General features: G+C 35.8%; 1 protein-coding gene across 1 annotated transcript; it reads right to left on the bottom strand.

Annotated features, from left to right (window-relative positions):
* Positions 1 to 877: 877 nt before the first annotated feature.
* LOC144353216 (uncharacterized) lies at positions 878 to 19,133 on the bottom strand. Its single transcript, XM_078009813.2, has 3 exons — positions 18,993 to 19,133; positions 3,112 to 3,239; positions 878 to 2,259 (listed from the first exon to the last, which is right to left on the bottom strand). The coding sequence occupies exons 1-3, from the start codon at positions 19,063 to 19,065 to the stop codon at positions 2,020 to 2,022; spliced, it is 441 nt and encodes a 146-aa protein (XP_077865939.1). The 5' UTR covers positions 19,066 to 19,133; the 3' UTR covers positions 878 to 2,019.
* Positions 19,134 to 23,114: the final 3,981 nt, after the last annotated feature.

Raw genomic sequence — 23,114 nt, 5'->3', positions numbered from 1 at the left:
AGTTCATTAACTTAACGCACGATGACAGGTTCGATGACAACGGTGTAGGGGAGCTCCTCAGCAAGTCTGGTAAAGCGGGATTTTGTGGTCTCGACGCTGTCATGGCGACAAGTGAATTCAGCGGAGAAAATATGATGTATGTCCTTCGACGGGTTTTAGATGGGAAACTTGAAAAATGTAAACAATTGCAACAATACAGGTCCAATGTATGATATTCAATCTCATACGCGTGACGGCGGCTTACAAATTTTACTGTAGAACAAATTACCCGGAAGTCGAAATACGACACATTTTAGCATGCGCGCGCATACAGGATATGCCGGCAACGTAAACATACATTATGTGATGTTGAACCAATCGACGTGAGTGAAAAAAGGATCCCCGTTTACTGATTACTAGCAGTCTGACATGTTTGTATTTGCCCGTAAGACGAATCAGACGCACTCCCTTATAGGCAAGTCTCACTTTGAGATGTACAGCCGGCCGAGGAAACCGGGAATCGGAATTCGTACTGATTTCACGAGGCGACGCACCCTCTCGCAATTTTGTGCTTGTACAAAGGTATGTTAAGGGCGAATTTTTAGCAAAAAAAAAACTACACTAAGTCCTCATCAAATTATGAGACATTTAGTACAGTGATGTCACTGTGAGCTTAGCTTAAACATCCAGAGAAAATTCTGTTCTCAATCGTCGATCTCATCGGAAATATGTCATTCAATTTAAGATATACTTGCTTTCTAGTTGCCATGCCATGATGGTATCTGCGAAGAATTTAACTATAGTGTGAAATGAGGGCGGTGTTAATGAAGTAGAGAACGTATCCCATTCCTGGCGGAAAACACTACAACTTTCGCCAAGTACTTGAAAAACAGAAATGTTTTTTTTATTTAAATGTTTATTTAATTCTGTTATTTTATTGCAAAATAAATAAATAAGTACAATAAAAGGAAGTCGTGCACTTTACCTATACAATGTGTTTGTTTTCTGAAACCCAGGCCTTCGAAACCATTCCACATACTGGATAGTAGCAATAGCGATGAGCGTCACACCGCAATATCTTCAATATGGGTTCCATTCGACGTGTACCATGCGTTGTTAACATACATTGTTTACTTACATGGAATTCGAATCTTGTTATGCGGGGACACTATGACGACATCATGATGTCATCATAATATCAATGCAATAATTACTTAATTAATATCCATTAAAACTGTATAATAAAAATGACAAGCACACGTCAAGTCACCTCAGCCGATGATTAAAAATACTTATATTCGCCGCTGAGGGCGACACACTTATTTAAGTATTGCTTACGAATGTCTAGTATTTCAAGCATAATTTGTTCGTGAAAATAGTGACGCCAATGGAAAATTTAAAATTTATTATCTTGATGGCACTATTGTCACGGGCAAAACCGTCTATGTTGAATGCTTAAGTTAAAATTTACTTCCACATGTACCTTCAACGTCACGCGAAGTCTTAATCGAAAATATAGTTATTTTGCCATACTTCTGAAATTCAAATAGCTGGAACAAATCGTGCGCATAGTTTGTAGCTAGTTATGAAATATAATGCATAGATTAAAGCACTTCGTAAATATTGTAAAAACACTTTTGTGTTCAAGTTGTAATTAGTAGCAAGACTGCTTCACCACCTCCGTCTGATATTTAAACATTCATTTTTTCACAAGCTTGGTTGCTATTCGTTACCAAACTTGGTAACTTGATGACCAAACGGCTGGCCGTAACGTTCCACGCATGTTAATTAATTAGTAGATTTCTTTTTAAATTGAAAACACCGCGATGTCATGTTTTTCGATTCTCATAATTAGTAAATGTGATTAAATTAAGTAAATATGTTCTCCGTCTCCAAGACCGTAAGATTCAGTTTGAGCTCGTCCCTACAGAGTCGAGTACCCACAAGTGTCGCCGCTGATGGCGCACTACACAGATCTTGTGAAACGGCCCGGGGTTGACTGAATTCTCTCGTTCGAGTCTGTAATATACTAGTATTCTGTCATTGCGTTAGGCGCGATAATAACGCGAGAGTTAATAAAAGAATCCCAAGGTACGTTTTAACGGGACGGACAGACACTGCTGGATTATCAGTGTTACAGCCATCCTGACTGCAGCATGACGTACACTGTGTTTTCGTCAGCCCGAATCCACTGTATTTACAGCCATAAAGGCACCTGTTGGGCTTAGCACAGTTTCTTTCAAAAGACGTCACCACTCCGTTTGTTTCTTTTCGCACCACCTGAAAAAATAAATGGCTTAATGTTACACTTGCACATACACTGGCGTCATGTTTGCTGTAGCTTCTCGTGCGCCCTCAACGGACGGGTCAATAGAGGGCGGATATTACTTTGTAAAACATTAAAGCGCGGTGGTCGTCGCGCAGTGCGTGTTCGAATTTCATGTAAATAAACAATGTATTTTACACGCGTTGTATACGTCTCTATGAGTCCCATATTGAACAGGACGCGGCGCGACGACTGCCGCCCTTTAAACTTTGAAGGTAAAAAAACGAGAACGGTTCTCATCGCTTAAAATGATCAATTTATCAACGTTTTTATCTTGAGTTTCTTCTGACGTCACCAGGTGAGAATTTCTGTGCATTACAACACACTACATACAGATTCTGTGATGCGATTGGTCAATCCGTGGTCACGTGGGGTTACTCTAAAACTATCAATTATCAGAGTAATGAAAACTACACCGCGCAATAGCGGCACATAAAGCCAAACTTTTTTTATTCCTTGTTTCTTGAGTTTTTATAAGGCAATTTATTTGAGGACGGCGGGAAAAAAAAAAAATTAATTCTTTTTTTTCCATTTAATAAATTTGTGTGATTAAAAGAATTGTAAGTGAGATTATTGATCGGAGAGAAGAAATGAAATAAAATTTTATTCCATGCATGACCTTGTTTCTCGCTTTCAAGTTGGTGGGCGCGAGAAATTACGCTGAAATAAAATTTTATTTTTATTTCATTTTCGGCTCCTCTTCATTCGGCTGGTTCGCAAGACAAGCGATAATAAAACTCTTGCCTTATATAATACCAGTATTATTGGAGGGATCGCCCTCAACGGTTGAAATCAGTAAAACTTACCATACAGTAATACTCGTGTGGCTGGCAATCTCTTGGATCGAGTGTTTCTTCTACATTAAACTGACAATCAGTTGGGAAATACCTGTCTTTAAAAGACACCTTACAATCATAGCATTTTAGTCCATATCCTGAGCAAAAAAAAAAAAAAAAAATGCAAATGTAGTCTGAGTATCGTCTGGTGAAGATTTTGGTACCGGTTTCAGAATGTGTTTTTTATAACGCATTATTATATGCTCATTACCAAAATTTGCATAACAGATTACATTTGGCAGTATACATTACAAATCATTTATGCCCCAATAAATTGGCAGGTTGTACTTGTAGTACATGTATTTGACAGCATACTAGTATCAAAGCGGGAGGATCGTCACCTGCGCACGCGCGGGAATTGAGTCTCAAGCGACAATAACAACACACGCTAAAAAGGCAAAGGCTCATGTGAACAATGACACGCTATGGAAATCTGACGCACGCGCGGGTGAGGACTCCCCCTTTTCAAAGACATGATTCAAGTAAAGAAATTATCTGCTCTGCTCGTTCAACCCCATTGACCGAGGTATTGTCCGGCGCCAAACTATTAAAAGATGTTTCTAGCTTGAACCTTGGTAGATTTATGAAACGTGTATAAACAACATCAGATAATAATGTCGGCGAATAGTCTCAATACGAATACAAGTGTGTCGATCATAATATTCATATGAACACAAGTGTGTAGTTTATAATCCTTATATGAATACAAGTGTGTGGTTTACAAGTGTGTGGTTTACAATCTCAATATCAATACAAGTGTGTGGTTTACAATCTCCATTGAATACAAGTGTGTGGTTTACCATCTCCATATGAATAAAAGTGTGTCGTTTACAATTTCCATATGAGTACAAGTGTGTAGTTTACAATCTCCATATGAATACAAGTGTGTGGTTTACAATCTCCATATGAATAAAAGTGTGTGGTTTACAATTTCCATATGAGTACAAGTGTGTGGTTTACAATCTCCAAATGAATACAAGTGTGTGGTTTAAAATCCTCATATGAATACAAATGTGTGGTTTACAATCTCCATGTGAATACAAGTGTATGGTTTACAATCTCAATATGAATACAAGTGTGTGGTTTACAATCCTCATATGAATAAAAATGTGTGGCTTACTATCTCCATATGAATACAAGTGTGTGGTTTACAATCTCCATATGAAAACAAGTGTTTGGCTTACAATCCTCATATAAATACAAGTGTGTCGTTTACAATGTCCATTGAATACAAGTGTGTGGTTTACCATCTCCATATGAATAAAAGTGTGTCGTTTACAATTTCCATATGAGTACAAGTGTGTGGTTTACAATCTCCATATGAATACAAGTGTGTGGTTTACAATCTCCATATGAATAAAAGTGTGTGGTTTACAATTTCCATATGAGTACAAGTGTGTGGTTTACAATCTCCAAATGAATACAAGTGTGTGGTTTACAATCCTCATATGAATACAAATGTGTGGTTTACAATCTCCATGTGAATACAAGTGTATGGTTTACAATCTCAATATGAATACAAGTGTGTGGTTTACAATCCTCATATGAATAAAAATGTGTGGCTTACTATCTCCATATGAATACAAGTGTGTGGTTTACAATCTCCAAATGAATACAAGTGTGTGGTTTACAATCCTCATATGAATAAAAGTGTGTGGTTTACAATCTCCATGTGAATACAAGTGTGTGGTTTACAATCTGAATATGAATACAAGTGTGTGGTTTACAATCCTCACATAAATACAGGTGTGTGGTTTACAATCTTCATATGAATGTGCGTGTGTGGTTCACAATACTCATATGAATACAAATGTGTGGTTAACAATCTCCATTTGAATACAAGTGAGTGGTTTACAATCCTCATATGAATACAAGTGTGTGGTTTACAATCTCCATATGAATAAAAGAGTGTGGTGTACAATCTCCATATGAATACAAGTTTGTGGTTTACAATCGCCATATGAAAACAAGTGCGTGGTTTACAATCCTCACATAAATACAAGTGTGTGGTTTACAATTTTCATATGAATGCACGTGTGTGGTTTACAATCCTTATGTGAATACAAATGTGTGGTTTACAATCTCCATATGAATACAAGTGTGTGGTTTACAATCTCCATATGAATACAAGTGTGTGGTTTACAATTCTCACATGAATACAAGTGTGTGGTTTACAATCTACATATGAATACAAGTGTGAGGTTTACAATCCTTATGTGAATACAAGAGTGTTGTTTACAATCCTCATATGAATACAAGTGTGTGGTTTACAATCGCCATATACAAACAAATGCGTGGTTTACAATCCTCACATAAATACAGGTGTGTGGTTTACAATCTTCATATGAATGTGCGTGTGTGGTTTACAATACTCATATGAATACAAATGTGCGATTTACAATCTCCATATGAATACAAGTGTGTGGTTTACAATTCTCATATGAATACAAGTGTGTGGTTTACAATCTACACATGAATACAAGTGTGAGGTTTACAATCCTTATGTGAATACAAGTGTGTTGTTTACAATCCTCATATGAATACAAGTGTGTGGTTTACAATCGCCATATACAAACAAATGCGTGGTTTACAATCCTCACATAAATACAGGTGTGTGGTTTACAATCTTCATATGAATGTGCGTGTGGTTTACAATACTCATATGAATACAAATGTGTGATTTACAATCTCCATATGAATACAAGTGTGTGGTTTACAATCTCCAAAAGAATACAAGTGTGTGGTTTACAATCTTCATATGAATGTGCGTGTGTGGTTTACAATCCTAATATGAATACAAAAGTGTGGTTTACAATCTCCATATGAATAAAAGTGTGTGGTTGACAATCTTCAAAAGAATACAAGTGTGTGGTTTACAATCTTCATATGAATGTGCGTGTGTGGTTTACAATCCTAATATGAATACAAAAGTGTGGTTTACAATCTCCATATGAATAAAAGTGTGTGGTTTACAATCTCCAAAAGAATACAAGTGTGTGGTTTACAATCTTCAAAAAAATACAAGTGTGTGGTTTACAATCTTCATATGAATGTCCATGTGTGGTTTACAATCCTAATATGAATACAAAAGTGTGGTTTACAATCTCCATATGAATAAAAGTGTGTGGTTCACAATCTCCATATGAATACAAGTGTGTGGTTTACAATACCCATTGAATACAAAAGTGTGGTTTACAATCTCCATATGAATAAAAGTGTGTGGTTCACAATCCTCATATGAATACAAGTGTGTGGTTTACAATCTCCATCTGAATAAAAGAGTGTGGTTTACAATCTCCATATAAAAACAAGTGCGTGGTTTACAATCCTCACATAAATACAAGTGTGTGGTTTACAGTATTCATATGAATGCACGTGTGTGGTTTACAACCCTCATGTGATTACAAATGTGTGGTTTACAATCCTCATATAAATACAAGTGTGTGGTTTACAATCCTCATATGAATACAAGTGTGTGGTTTACAATCTACATATACAAACAAATGCGTGGTTTACAATCCTCACATAAATACAGGTGTGTGGTTTACAATCTTCATATGAATGTGCGTGTGTGGTTTACAATACTCATATGAATACAAATGTGCGATTTACAATCTCCATATGAATACAAGTGTGTGGTTTACAATTCTCATATGAATACAAGTGTGTGGTTTACAATCTACACATGAATACAAGTGTGAGGTTTACAATCCTTATGTGAATACAAGTGTGTTGTTTACAATCCTCATATGAATACAAGTGTGTGGTTTACAATCGCCATATACAAACAAATGCGTGGTTTACAATCCTCACATAAATACAGGTGTGTGGTTTACAATCTTCATATGAATGTGCGTGTGGTTTACAATACTCATATGAATACAAATGTGTGATTTACAATCTCCATATGAATACAAGTGTGTGGTTTACAATCTCCAAAAGAATACAAGTGTGTGGTTTACAATCTTCATATGAATGTGCGTGTGTGGTTTACAATCCTAATATGAATACAAAAGTGTGGTTTACAATCTCCATATGAATAAAAGTGTGTGGTTGACAATCTTCAAAAGAATACAAGTGTGTGGTTTACAATCTTCATATGAATGTGCGTGTGTGGTTTACAATCCTAATATGAATACAAAAGTGTGGTTTACAATCTCCATATGAATAAAAGTGTGTGGTTTACAATCTCCAAAAGAATACAAGTGTGTGGTTTACAATCTTCAAAAAAATACAAGTGTGTGGTTTACAATCTTCATATGAATGTCCATGTGTGGTTTACAATCCTAATATGAATACAAAAGTGTGGTTTACAATCTCCATATGAATAAAAGTGTGTGGTTCACAATCTCCATATGAATACAAGTGTGTGGTTTACAATACCCATTGAATACAAAAGTGTGGTTTACAATCTCCATATGAATAAAAGTGTGTGGTTCACAATCCTCATATGAATACAAGTGTGTGGTTTACAATCTCCATCTGAATAAAAGAGTGTGGTTTACAATCTCCATATAAAAACAAGTGCGTGGTTTACAATCCTCACATAAATACAAGTGTGTGGTTTACAGTATTCATATGAATGCACGTGTGTGGTTTACAACCCTCATGTGATTACAAATGTGTGGTTTACAATCCTCATATAAATACAAGTGTGTGGTTTACAATCCTCATATGAATACAAGTGTGTGGTTTACAATCTACATATGAATACAAGTGTGAGGTTTACAGTCTACATATGAATACAAGTCTGTGGTTTACAATCTACATATGAATACAAGTATGTGGTTTACAATCCTCATATGAATACAATTGTGTGGTTTACAATCTACATATGAATACAAGTGTGAGGTTTACAGTCTACATATGAATACAAGTGTGTGGTTCACAATCCTCATATGAATACAAGTGTGTGGTTTACAATCTATATATGAATACAAGTGTGTGATTTACAATCTACATATGAATACAAGTGTGAGGTTTACAGTCTACATATGAATACAAGTGTGTGGTTCACAATCCTCACATGAATACAAGTGTGGGGACATGGATAACACATTCAACCAACCTAAAATTGTCGCCCATGCTCCATGTTAATTTTTTACCAAATTCCCGCCAGATTTAAAGCTGAATCAACGCAATAATACTAGAAACTTTTGAAATATTGGTTTTCAGAAACTTCATTGTGAATGATAATGCTTGATCATTATAATCTAACTTATTTATTTAACTTATTTAACAAGCCAGACAGAATGTTGTTGGTCCCTTTGAAACTCCATTTTGATGTGTGCTTGTATGAGCATTATCTGTGAGCGGGTTAATAGTGTACAAAAGAACAAATATTGAAAGCGCCTTCATGGAGAGATTTTCATTGAACGTTACTTTGTTTGTCGCTACATTTAATGGAACTGTGTTTGGTTACCGTAAAACAATATAGCATGCTCTTTGTAATTTGAACCCGGCAACATTTACAATTTGTGCTGAGTTAAGCCTTAACGCCGATAATCAGTAATTAGATTCTACACGATAGATAACTAGAACACCGTTTGCTGAACGGAAGCGCAAACAGTCGTTTGTAGAATCTCAGACCACTATAGAACGGTGATAGAAGTAGAATGGAGCCTAGACTCACACTCTGTTGAGAGTCTTCTTTTAGGGCAACACTGACTGTGCAATGCCACCTAGGTTACATTGAATATATATTATTATGAATTAACATGCATGGCTCTGTTTGGTAGGGACTGTGGTAGAAGTGATTGTTCAATGTACATTTCATTCGGAGCAATAAAATTCATACCGGAAGTGTCGGAATGCGCATCCAAGTTGATAACGAGGTTACGATTATTCAGTTAATCGACGGGATTTTTTTTTTCTCTTTTTTACAATAAGTAATGAAAGCATAAGAGTAATCTCACTACTCGTAACTGTCATATTAATTAAGCGTAAAATACGTAGCAATATACAGTATTATGATTTATTGCCCTGTCCTCATTAAAAGGTCACATCACTATAGTTAGAGAGCCCAATTTAATGACTATGAGTACAAGCAAAGAAGAAAAATTGCGTATTTCAATACAGCTTTGTGATTCTGCTGAAAATATGGACGGGCCATAGGTAAAAGGCACTCATTTCTTTCGATGTGACGTCATTTTGGCGGCAAAGTTATAGCCATACGAACAGAGAAGGAAGAAAAGGCCGCCATGTTGGTCAATTTTACTCTTTTCAGACGTCTCATAAAAGGTTTCCTGAAATAAAAAGAATGAAAGAGAATTCTATTTTACGACGTGGAACTGTAATAATTGTTGAGATTTTTTTGTCCTTTTTACTTTAATTGCCTCTTACCTTAAACGACTTTTCATTAATCAGTTGCCAAGAACGAGACAATTATTGCCGAGCGGTTTTCCCTCCAAAATAAACGCTTATGTCAAAAGCGCAATTTGTGGATTTCTCTGTATACTTTATTTTCCCGTGTTTTGTGGAGGCTTCCGAATGAACCTAAACGCATGCGTAACACAATCTTATTAAAAAAATGTACAACAATATAATGGCATATGCTAATTGCGTCATCAGAGATATCAGAGATGTCTCCCAATAGCACACTCAAGATAGCAATGACAGTTTCGGAAATGAATTGAATTGAACACAATAAGCTTATTAAAACATTAATTAGAATCACGGTCACACAAACCCTGAAATATTACAATCGATTTGGTGCGCATTAAATAGAGAAAAGTTTAGTTAAAGAAGGTGAACGCGACGTGGAATTTACCATTCTGATCAACGGTGATGTTAGCTACAATACAAGATGCGCGTATCGGATTATTGGACAAACATCACAATTGAAGTTTTGACCGAGGAGGTCGGAAAGAACGTCCTTGACAAAGAATAGCCCGCGTAAAGTGAAACCCGAGAAATGCCAAACGATGGTTCCCTTAACGGCCCAATCACCGTTCGCTATAAGCTTTTGCGTATGCGCCATAGTTGGCGCGTTGTCGTTGCCATAGCGATAACACGCACTTATGGTTGACATTTAGGGAGATTGTAATTGTTTTAGCATATAATTAGGCGGGCAACCTTTGCTTTGTAGTTGTTGATTAATTGAATGGTCGATATTAATATTTTAATTAACGTTATACGTTACGCAATTGACGGCGTTGTACGTCATCGTTTACATTCAATGGCGCGGGACAGAGACAATTAAACGGTCCAAATACGTTCTTTTTTGTTTCATGTCACTGTTTGCTAGTCTTGATAAAACAAATGCGAAAAAACAGGACCTAGCACACGCCTGGGGTGACATCTTGACTGTATGAAAAGACCTGCCTGTAACAGGACACAGCCGATACAGACGAGGTTGGAACTGATCCACCTTGGTTTCCATGGCCACTAAAGAAAACTCGTGTTTAGAGGGAAACCCCAAGCTCTTAAATAACAAATGGATGTAAAACTATCCCATCATCATTGGATGTGTAGCCTGCTTTTTACTTTTGTTCAGGATAAAGTCATGTTCGAATTCCTGGAGCAGGTGATAATCTTCCCGATTGTAGTGGAATGAATGGATGTCCTGGTATTTTAATTATTTTTTTTTCTTTTAAAATTGCAGTCAAATTACGTTTATGTGAGAAATCAACTAAATTCTTGGAAACTTGGTTATCTCAATGTGGAAGCCTCCCGTTGTTCTTCGTTATTTGCGCTTTTTATAAAACCACTCTCTATGAATTAAAAAATCCGCACTTCCTTCGGTCCACTTCACACCGGATGTCTTGGAGCAGAGTGTGACGCAACTATAACACAACGAATATACTTTTACGCATGCGCAGAAATTACAAGACCTTGTCTAATAGGCAGAAAAACCTGAAGCTGAGCCAAAAACGTTAAAGACCACGTGACAGTTCGTGGTGAATTACCAGACATTATATAATCAAGTCAAGCAACATGCGATATTAATGTTTGGTCGAATCATTAGAGTAATTATTCAAATTTCTAATGCAAGACCTATTGGTTTCCGCCGCTGAGTAATTGCTATACCGTACTCATTTCACTAACAGTATTACCTCATATACTAGTACTATACAGAATGATTCATCAAATCCCTCAACTCTCTCGGTCCAAGGATAATAATAAACCGGTATTACTACTTTAATGCTATATTGTACCTAACTCTTTTTATTTTTTGTTTGGTATATTTGTTCAGTCACGACAGTGTTGTGCTGAAATAATATCACGTGACAGTAAATAATTGTGTTTGGATGTCATTGCTTCTTTCGTTTAGTTGTCCGTGATTCAACGGAAGTAACAATAGTGGCGGACAATGTATGTCCTCCACGTTGTTATTGTTCGCTACACCGCATCGCCAACGCTTGGTTGAAGTGTCATGATCGTCTGTGCGTGCTGGTTTTAGGTAAACAAAATATATTATACGCGTTTTATAAGTCGAAATTAATACGGGGTGCGAATTTGCAAGCTACCGCTCGGTGAATCTATAATATAACGTTTCGGATGCTGTGTCGCATTTATCGCAATTTTTTTTTTTCAATAGTTAAAGGACGACAGTCGTCGCGCCGCGTTCTGTTCGATATGGGACTCATAGCGACGTATACAACGCGTGTAAAATACGTTGTTTATTTACATGAAATTCGAACACGCGCTGCGCGACGACCACCGCGCTTTAAATCATTTTCGCGTTTTAGATAGTATTTTTCGTAGAATTTATAAGTTTTAAAAATGTGTTCTAGTAGTTATAATCTTGTGATCATGGAACCAACTGCTGCGAACGAGGTGTCTCGCGCACCAGAAATCCACATACAAGTAGTAAAATAAACAATGTATTTTACACGCGTTGTATACGTCGCTATGGGTCTCATATCGAACAGAACGCGGCGTGACGACGACTAGCGCTTTGACATCACTAACAATTTTTATAAACGCCATAAATATAGTCGATCATTAAAATGTTATGTTATGATGAGACCCCCTGACACGAAATAGCCCTCTAACTTATTAACATTTTACAGTATCGAACGTAAATATATATTTAGATACTCGTTATGATCCAGGCGTGTAAATCGACTCCTATAGAGCTGCCGCTGTCATGTTTGTGTCATACAATACTATTTGCATATAGCAGTATGTTTGTGTATTTTGTCGGAATGTACACCGAATGAGACAATTGATTTTTTACGACGAATGTAATTTAACCAAGACACGTATATCATTGGAGATTTCTAGTCACGCTCTGTTCATTGTGCTCTTGGTTAAAATGATCCGATCTGTTTACCAAACCAGTTTTGTAATTTCATCTTATCCTAGTAACGCAGACTGTTGGTTCTAATTTCATTTACATACGGTATTTGCCGATGATCGAAATCCTGCACGCACCCAGCGTGTAACTTACGTACCATAAGATATTGAAGAAAAAAACTTGGCAACTTTGTCATCACACTGTCTAAATGAAACTGTCGTTACTGTGACTTTATATTTGCAAAATATAATACACCAATTCGATTAGCAACAGTTTGTTACAACGTGGTGTGTGACTAAACAATGCCAGCGTTTTTATATAATAATAATTATTATCCGAAGCATTTTAAAGACGATACCTTTGAACGCAAGCAAATTACATTTTAAGTAATTCATCACACAATTTTACTTTTAATAATAGTTATGTTTCCCTAATATATAGGTCGGTTTAAATGTCGTTTTTTAGTTGATGGTAAATGGACAATCTATTTATTATCCGACATGTGTTATTCATATAATGAATTACTATAAAAGTTCAAGTATTTTATTAGAGATACGAGTGTTGAACATGGTGTCGACGTAGTTTATCTATTTCCGACTCCAGTTCAACATGGATAATAATTATGATCGATTTGATTTATCCAGGACACACCTATTATGCACTTGAAATTAATCGTGTTTCAAGTTAAGGTTGTTATTTGCAAAGTTGTACAAAAAATCCAACGACCGGAACATGTAAATATTGATTCCTATCGTTGGTAAATATTAAACTTGGTAGATTGATGTGTTTACCCGAGAGTCGGTTCATTCACTGCGAAGGGGTGAGGTCAAAACAAGAACAATGCGTTAATACGGCATTCATAACGTGGATCACTCTAAAATTATAATTATGCCTTTTTATAATGCTGTATCATTGCGCGATGTGTTATAGATTGTTGGGCTTGACACCGATCTATTTTTTTTAATGGACAGGATTATGGTAGTTTAAATATAGGACACGGTCACCGGTGTATGTGGCAAAATTCAATAAAACAAACTCAGGAAGTCTAGGAACATATTGCACATGAAGATGGTTAAATAAAGATAGCTAACCAGTAAAATGAAATGGAATCCGCAGGAGACGAAAATAGAGGAAGGCCAAGAAACACCTGGCGTAGAACATGGGAACGGGAAATGAAGAAGATGGGGCACAACTGGCACACCATCACCAGACTAGCCCAGAGCAGAAGAGAGTAGAACGAGGCTGTCGGTGGCCTATGCTCTACAGGGAGTTGAACGAGGCTGTCGGTGGCCTATGCTCTACAGAGAGTTGAACGAGGCTGTCGGTGGCCTATGCTCTACAGGGAGTTGAACGAGGCTGTCGGTGGCCTATGCTCTACAGGGAGTTGAACGAGGCTAAAGAGAAAGAGATAATGACTACGATGTACTAGACTGACTTCTTGGTTGTACACAGTAAGCGAGCAGATGTATCCATAACAAACTGAGGTTGGTTTATAATTATCATGGAACAGCCAGTAATAAAGCTATTACACTATTCTGATGCAAAATGATAAAAGTACAAACCAAATCCTCAGTTACATACTACATACATGCTTCATCTATGTCTTAATGTCAACATTACAAGATTTGCATTATTTCAAAGGTTGACTGAATGTTTTTATAAGCATAAGCTGGTAAAACAAGTAAAAATAAGCAAAATGGTGGATAATGGTTAAGTATAAATAAAACTAATAAGACGGGTTCCATAACCGAACTCTACGAAACATCAACACATAGCGTTGAAGATGACGAGGTGTTATGTTATCGTTGACTACACTAGCCTGACCGCTGTCAATAACATAGGACTTAAACCAGTACAGGTATATACTAAATGTGTTTTCAATGCGACAAAGAAGAATGGTGTAATCTATTGTACCGAGTGCGTCGGACAGATCTAGGAAAGTCATTGCATTCAGTAGGTCATTTGCAAGTGTTTTTGTTTAACCATGTGACGGTAGTAATACATAGGAGTGTACATTCACCCATGTGACACTGACCTTATAGTAAACCTTCGCAACATCGAGGACGTATAGTGAGACTATACAAGTATGACCAGTACTTATCAACTTATTTAGATTCATGTGAACCAAACTAGTATACCTTTTATGCCTGGAGTAAAATGAAATGATTCTGTGTGAGTTGTTAAAACTGAATTATCCACAGCATCGGCGAATTGATACATCATAAAACCTTTCACCATATTTGTACCAGTCTCTTGAAGGATTTAAGGAATTGTTACAATAAACACGGAATCACAAATTAAAGTGGTTATTCTTTAATCATTTGAGCGTCATCCAAAATGTTATTTAATATAATATTTGTTTCAAGAACCAAGACACGCGCAGTAAAACTTATTAATATTGAAATCAAGGGCCAGTGCTCCTGGTCATACCAACTCGAAGTATTACATTATAAAGTAATACGCCGTATGTAATCTAATCTTAATACTGTTGTTCCTGAATTGCGTAATTAATAGTCGTTTTTTGGAGTAGATCTGAAAATTGATAATTTTAGTAAATATAAATCAAATTATTTTATGGTATATGGAGCTACAAAAAGTAGTTCTTCAAGCAATTCTCGCTCAATCAGGTTTTTTTTTAAATTATATGTACATAATAATCCACGTTTGAATTTTATGGCGGGGTCGACTGGAAAATCAAATGTAAATCACAAGTAATACACAATTTTCAACAAAGTGACATAGTTTATTTCCATCGCACTCTGGTTTATATATAACAACTTAACATTTTAACTAGTGTTTTTGCAGATGTCATGATTTTATGGACTTTTATTATAACGCTTTTAAGTGATCAGATCACAATGCATAAATAATGTAATTTATCTGATATAGTCCATTAGAAACAATTATGTCTGTTATGACTGTTCTACGGTGGGTGCCGCATCTGTTCTTATTCATATATCTTTCTCTCACTGATTTGTGTTGTTATATGGTTGTTGTTTGTTTGTTTGCTGTCATTTTCATAATGCATTCTAGTCGGGTATATGTTAATCATTGGTGTGTATTCTTGGGCTTGTAAATAACAAATATTATGTATGATATTATTTCTGTCGGGGTTTCGTCATCAAATTTCAGCAAGCGTATTCTGTGAATACTAACACTATAATAGAAGGTGACAGTGCTAATTGACTCTATGTCGAATATGCACAGATTTGTATGTGCGTCGGAATCCCCAATCATTTAGTTCTTACTGCGGCAATGTTAGCAGTGAAAAATCAGTATAAACAGTATTTAATAGTTATTGCATGTTTCTGCACAAACCAAGGCCCGTTCAGGGCTCAAAACTGAGAAATCAAGCACCATGACTTCGTTCTAAGAAGTCGTATACTTTGCTACTCAAAAAATGAACAATTCATAAGTACTAGTTATAGATTAATTTTAAAAATCATTAACTTTATAAATATGTTTCGATATAATGATTTACATAGCAACGGTTGTCATCACATAGAAGTGTTTATCGCTACAGTCGTCGATATTAGCATGGAATAATAATTTCCGTTATTTATAGCAACTAATACTGCTTCTTGTGGTAATATAATAACTTTTGCCTATTCGGTTACTTGGTAACGCTGAAATGTGGTATTTTTTTGGTAATTTAATTTGTTTACAATAACTTTAAGTTGAGATCACAATTACAAATTATTTATTGTTTTATTTGGTTTTCGGATGAATAATGCAGTGATGTTTAGCATCTTGCTGTAATCGCGCAATTTTAAAGGCTTTAAACAGGTTTTAAAGATAGATTCAGGTACCGTCCGGATAACGATGAAGCGTAGTCGTTGCCTTAATATAAACACGCACGTACATTTGATATAAAATGTTGCTTCAGTCGCGCGAATCAACGAACATCTTTCACAAACCAATGTACCGTGGTTGATTTTTTGAGCTGGTGTTCGAACGATCACTTCTAATGACTTCGTAGAAAATTGATGGATTATTTGTGAAAAAACTCGGTTACATGTAATCGTCAATCAGCCCGCTAAGTGGGAGTTTTGAATTAGTTGTACTGGGTTCAGACGTAAACATTGTCAACCATAAGAAAAAACAAACGGCCTTTTGCCAATTGACCACTTTTTTATTACGGCATATTATGAAACGGGACAAATTCATTTCAGCCAGCAAACGGGGATTTATTTTCAGTATAAATTTTGATTATAAGCGTTACAATTGGGAAATTATTTTGCTCGACATTGAACGTTGATAAACACACACATACCTCTCAATTATATTATTATGGTGTATTATTCTATGAAAATAAATTATTTTGTACATGATCAAACCATACCCTGTGTTGTTCAGAACGCCTTTTCATAAAGGAAAATGCGTCATCTATTAGTCAGTAACCTAGGAACAGTTTGTTTGCGGTGGTTTTGTTTTTAATATGTTGTGTGCCAGTTCCCCATAGTTGCATGTAATAGTTTATTTTAAATTGTTGGGCTTTCATCCATCACATAATAAATAACTTATAATTGAATGTAGTAACAAAACAAAAATACAGCTCTAATTCGAGTAGAGATTTGAATTGTACAAAACTGCGCAGTTTGTTTGTAAGTTGTAGAGTCGTTGACCAATCCTTTCTATAACAGTCATGAAATGGCGTCATATAAAATCTAAATAGACATTCGATGAAGTTAAATTGCAAGTCCAAGAACACAAAACAACCGACAAATGACTGAGAAAACCAGACTTGATTTAGCTGTGGAATATAAACATTCAGTGTCTAGAAAAAGTCGTAATCATTTCGTCTGGTACTGTAGCATTAGGTATTTAAACATGATTTAATTTCAGATTGGGTCATTAATTTCCATCAAGAAACACTTTTGTGTATTTTTATAAACCATTCCCTTGGCATTTACTACGCACAATGTTGAATTCGTTTTCAGTTAATGACATTTTGCGTACAGTTGATATATCAACCCCAGGTTAACTAGAAACGTGAATTAAAGGCGATGAGTGGGTTACTAAAATATGCCATTAAAATACCAGTGTAGTTATGATAAATAAAATGTGTAACCCATCATTTTCTATATATTTTCATTTCGAGATCGACGTAATGTGTATGATATATTTCTTTAATAATTAACTGTGAAATCACTGTTGGACAAACCCGACAGGTTTTTATTTGATTATAGCATGCGATTTACGTATCTCTAGACAGGTATGAAATGCGAACATTGTTTTGCAAGTCGACGCAAACTTGATTTATTTACAGCACGCGTGAAATGCTATGATCGGTCGCTAGTAATCTCATAAGTATGTAAATTGTAATATAAGATTTAACTAGTATTGAAAACTGTTTGTGTGAAACTGTTGTTCAGAATATTCAAATTGATATTTAAAACATTTAATTTCTCCGCTACAAATAATAAACCGTAAATAATAATTGTACCGTTATCGTACAGGTAATTTGCTTCCAAAGTCATTTCTCATATCTCCAAGAGCCGACGCCTCTCAAAGGTATGAGGCTTTGGAATACGACGAGTGATCAGAGAATATTAGCTTAGATTAGCCAATGTACAAGACATTTTCAACATTGTTTTTTTTTTTAAATAATAATATAATTAGTAAATAATTCAGTATAATTTTAAATTTGTTTGTCTTATTAGATTTAAACTCAGTGCGTCACCTTTTAAATAAAAACAAATACATATTTCTTTGGAAATATACAATCGCAGCACACGGGAAAACTACATTATTATTGTGTAGAATGTACATTTGATTCCATTTATTTAACATATTGACTGAAACGATAATAAGTTTATTTTAATATTTATATACTTTAATATCGCGAATACTTGTACTAGTTCAATGTTTAACTTATTAACGACGTACTGGCAGCGTTTTACCGAAGGCTACGTTTGAATTTCATCTGTCACTAACCGCTTTAAAATATTTAAAAATTAAAACAATTATTCCCTAATTAAACTCACATTTTAGCTTTCTGCATGTATTCACACTCCTGTAGCACCTGCCGACTTTACATTGTCTGGCGATTTGTATGAAACAATACAATGTTTCTGTTTTTAACATATTTAAAATTCAGCCCGTCTGAGTTTTATATTAATAAAATAAAACCTCACCTTCAACTCCGAGGAGCTGTTCGACAAACTAATGAGTCGATATTACGGTCTGTATACGCCAACACAAAGACGAATTTCAACCATTTTTTTGCGGTATTAGCAATCTCACTTGTATACACGTAAACGTCATTCTTGATTACATTTGTCCAAGTCAGTCTGATACTATAATGCTTTTGCCACAATAGAACTATTCAAACCTTAAGCAACTGATATAACGTAATTTGTTAGTCTCACTCCCAGACGACCAGAGAACCTCTATAAAAATCCGCATGTATTTTAACATAATAATGTAATCGTATAGACATGATTGGATTCCGTTACTGGGTAATTAAAACCACCGGGGCTACATTAAGAAACACGATTACTATAAAGTGCCCCCCCCCCTCATCTCGGGTACATTGCCCGAATTACGCTGTTTCATCGTACGTTTAAACAACCTGTTGATATTCGAATCGCCGCGTTGACTTTCCTACCTGTTTTCAGGGCTCCCAGCAACAGCATGGTAAAATGAACCGCATATACCGTACACATGTTTGTCGTCGTCATGACGTCGTCGCCGTTGTATATTTCATCTCCATGTCGTGATTACAGATTCGTGTGACATGCAAGGCGTCTTGTTTCTACACTGACTTGTCAACTCGTGCCCAGACAGACCAAGCACGACGGGCGGCGCTATTTCGATCGTAGGGGTGGTAACGTATTCGACGAAGCGGTGTATGTTGTAAAGGAACGCTTTCCAGACAATTTAATCAATCCCGCGATTTTCTATGTTCTCTGGCTAAGTAATCTCTTATTGATTTGACATGTACAAGTGCTGTTTAATGTGTAATAGCTGTCCTATGGCAATACTCCGCGAACATAAAACGAAACCGTTAATTATTAAATTAACGACAACCACCATTATGCATGATTTATTTCTGCTTATTCAATAGCATATTTTCTGCACTACCCATATTCAAATGTTGTATCGCGAGAACAAACTTCTATCAAAGTACTTAGTCGACATATTGTGCTCTGTTCCCTCCACTGCCAGGATATTACGTCATTTACGACACTGTTCAGTGCGTACAAACTAAAACAGTAGATATTACATCATGTATACTCAATCGTCACGTGGCTTCACTACATCAACGTTGGGCAGTTTCATGCTACACAAGTCATCGAACAAATGTTTAACGGCGAATATCTGACTCACACAAGTGATATCCACGACTAGTTAAGATTAAGATGCATTAGTGTTGGTTACAGTGTTATCCCCAATTAATCAAATTAGGATCAGCGTCACAATAACTATTATAATATTATTTTGCAAGTAACACTGCACCAGTTATAAATTGGATTCCATGTTCACCAGATATTACGAACGATGTTCAATATCACTGTCAATGTGTACTGCCGATATTAACAGCGCGTGACTAACAGTGTGTGGGTGCGTAGCACCACATTTCCAAATATAACTATTCGGATATAACTATCTTCGTTGTTCGAAAAATTGACTTTGTTCGCGTTTTTGTTTCAAATTTAAAAATAGATGCTTTTAAAAATATTCGCTGAAAATAAAACTTGGTGTCGATGGATTAAATAAATTCAATTGTTTCGTCGATCGCTTCAATGGGCATATCATGTGATTAGTCTAAACATAGCGCTCGTATCGACCGTCCCCTTAACCTTTGACCCATCTATTGAAAAGTCATATCAGGTTCTACGGCGGAGGGACTTAAGAAGCACTCATTTGACCTCCAGTTTTTATGTGTTGACTCGATCATTTACAGAGCAGACGAGCACACAATAAAACAAATATAATATTTCGCGTTTTTTAATACCACTGCAATTTGTAAATAATACGTGACTAACGCTTGCCATTATGTATTTATTGTAGTTTTACCGGATGCCAAACTTATCTCAACATGCTTTTCTCTCCTCATCTGCACTCTTTTGTATGCGTGATAATTTTATTGTCGGTCGAAATAATATTAGATATGGAATCGACATTTTAAACTCGTATATTTGACCAATGTGATATTGTTGAAATTAGGCCATATTTTGGGAACGTCGTACAGTTTGTTTTGTTGAATGAACCATCACAATTAAGTTACAGGGTGGTAAATAATCCATTTGTTGGGGACTCTTACGATATGTCATTTGATGGGCAATATACATTACCCACACATAGTCGGCGAGATCTCGTTGACAGTGCGAGTGGCGGCCACGCAACTTGTTTGTGCCTTCTATGTAACCGCGTTGTTTAGAATAGTGAACTCAATGGGGTAAAGAATGACACATTATTGCGTGGGCAAGTCGCGTGGTTCTCGCGTGGCACTATCAGCGAGATTTTGGCGGCCATTTGCGAAGTAGGTCTGTTGAAATATACTTTTGTTTTGTATATCATGTAAATCATCAAATCACAGCGCAAACACATCACTGTAGTTTGCTACGATTAAAAAAATGAACTTTACAATATAGAATTATGTTATGCTATTGTTGACAAAGCCCAGTTAAAAATACTAGTATATAGCATCCCTGGACATTGTGATTTTAGACCATTATTATTCATTTTATGCACTGGTTAAACCACGAAAAGGTGATAGTAGTATGAGTCAAGATCAATAATCCTGTGACTTTTTAAAAAAAATGTAATAATTTTTCACATCTATTAATCCACAATTTACCTTACAATACAACGTGAACAAATAAATAATTACATTATATTAATACACTAGCCTATATGTTAAATTGCATTTCATCGTACATTTCCTTGATGCATTGTTACCGTTATGTGAAAGGTGGTCCGTTTATTTATTTTAAAATCTCGCGATGTGCGATGTGAGTCCCATGTGACACTCATAAAATGTAATACACTTTTTGAAAAATCATATTAAATATTTAGCACCACTGTTTGATTCAAAACGGCAAACCGCGGTCATACAATAATCAATGACGAGGATTTCGGGACAATCAGGCAACAAACAGCTGCTTTCAGACGATGCGACAAATGCTAGTAAACACAGACAGAACTCCTGCGCATGCGTCAGAGTTCTCATATTAGAGCTGACAGAAAGCAGAGGCTCAATAAGAATCAATATATTGACTGTCTGTCAATTGTTAGCCACATATGACGCTTTAATATCCCTATATGAATATTCGTTAACAGGTCTAATTAATTATATAAAACACATGGATACAAGCAACAGAAAGCGCGGACACTAAAACTTGCCATGCACCTTTGACTCACTATACTATAACTGACATTACCCTCCGTTCTCATAGCCTGGATTAATGATACCCACAGGCATATTGCCTATATTCAGTGAAGTTATGACTACCCAATACGCTTCTAAATAAAAGCGATAAAAATCGGAAAATACAGTGACTAATAGATAAATATTACCGCAAGTCATGATGTTACACAACTAAATCAACATTAAGTATCTACGCATCGCTGTTCAATATTTTATGAGCAAATCAATATATCCATTTTTGGGTATTCAGGATTTCAATCGAATTGAATTGTGGGAAATGTTTTTATGGAACATCGTTGTGATTTCTAAAAGTTTAGTCAATTTACAGACTTCTAAGTACGTTGGCGTTACCCGCTATGGTGACCTTTTAGATTCTAAGCCTCCCCCATTAGTGGTAATAGCATATTCATAAGCAGTTCCGTTTCCACGGAAATCGATACGTAACATTAGATGGTACATCTCGTTTTGTCAGCGCGAACGATGGTTTCTGGTGATGTGACATCAACATGTCTAGGTTTATTCGCTTCATATCTTGTCACTTAATGCTTCTTTTATCAAGTTATTTGTTGACTCCAGTCTGTTATTGTGGAATGCACTATTATAAATGATCTCGTATTTAAATTTATCACATGACCTTGGTGCATATCATTCAGAGTAGTGACATTTACTGTGAAATATCATCACTGATATATCACACTAAACGTGGCAATATGTACGATAAACGTCATCAGTACAGTATCTATGTAGCCGAACAGTAAGCTTATCTGTTCAAGTTATTTGTCAACATATTCTGCTAATTTAATTAACGTATTCTGCTAATTTAATTTTTGCCTGCAATAATCGGTGTATTTAAATTTGTGGACATTTTCAGCAACATTTTATTTCTGTTTTGTCTGGCATGTCAGATTGTCATCAGATTGTGTTTAGTGCAATACATCTCGCACCTTGCAACCTGTGTTCGCCAATCGAATACAATAACTCTTACTTAAAGATAGTGCAATATAGAACATGTTTAGTAGTAGTATTGGGCCCTACTGTATAATGATATACTGGATTCTTTGACCGTTATATTTCTCCGCCCACATTTTGACATAAAATTGAATAAAACAGAAAAAAAGGGATTTCTAAATTTTGATGAGATCGCTTTTCTGTATCTATATAATTTATTTTTTCTTTGACTACAGCTAATGTACAAGCTAAAAGCAGCATTATCCCCTCAGAATGACGAGTCCTGTCACGATTTGTTTATTCCGGGGCCTAGCTGTTAGAGTATTTGCATATCTGTATTTGCATACTTGTATTTGTGTTATTAATACCTTTGCAATACGACGAGCCCTCTATCGACGAGTACATCTG

The sequence above is a fragment of the Saccoglossus kowalevskii genome, chromosome 19 (assembly GCF_978046115.1).
Source record: "Saccoglossus kowalevskii chromosome 19, keSacKowa6.1, whole genome shotgun sequence".
NCBI classification, from domain to species: Eukaryota; Metazoa; Hemichordata; class Enteropneusta; family Harrimaniidae; genus Saccoglossus; species Saccoglossus kowalevskii.
This window is presented reverse-complemented; position numbering and strand designations above follow the sequence as displayed.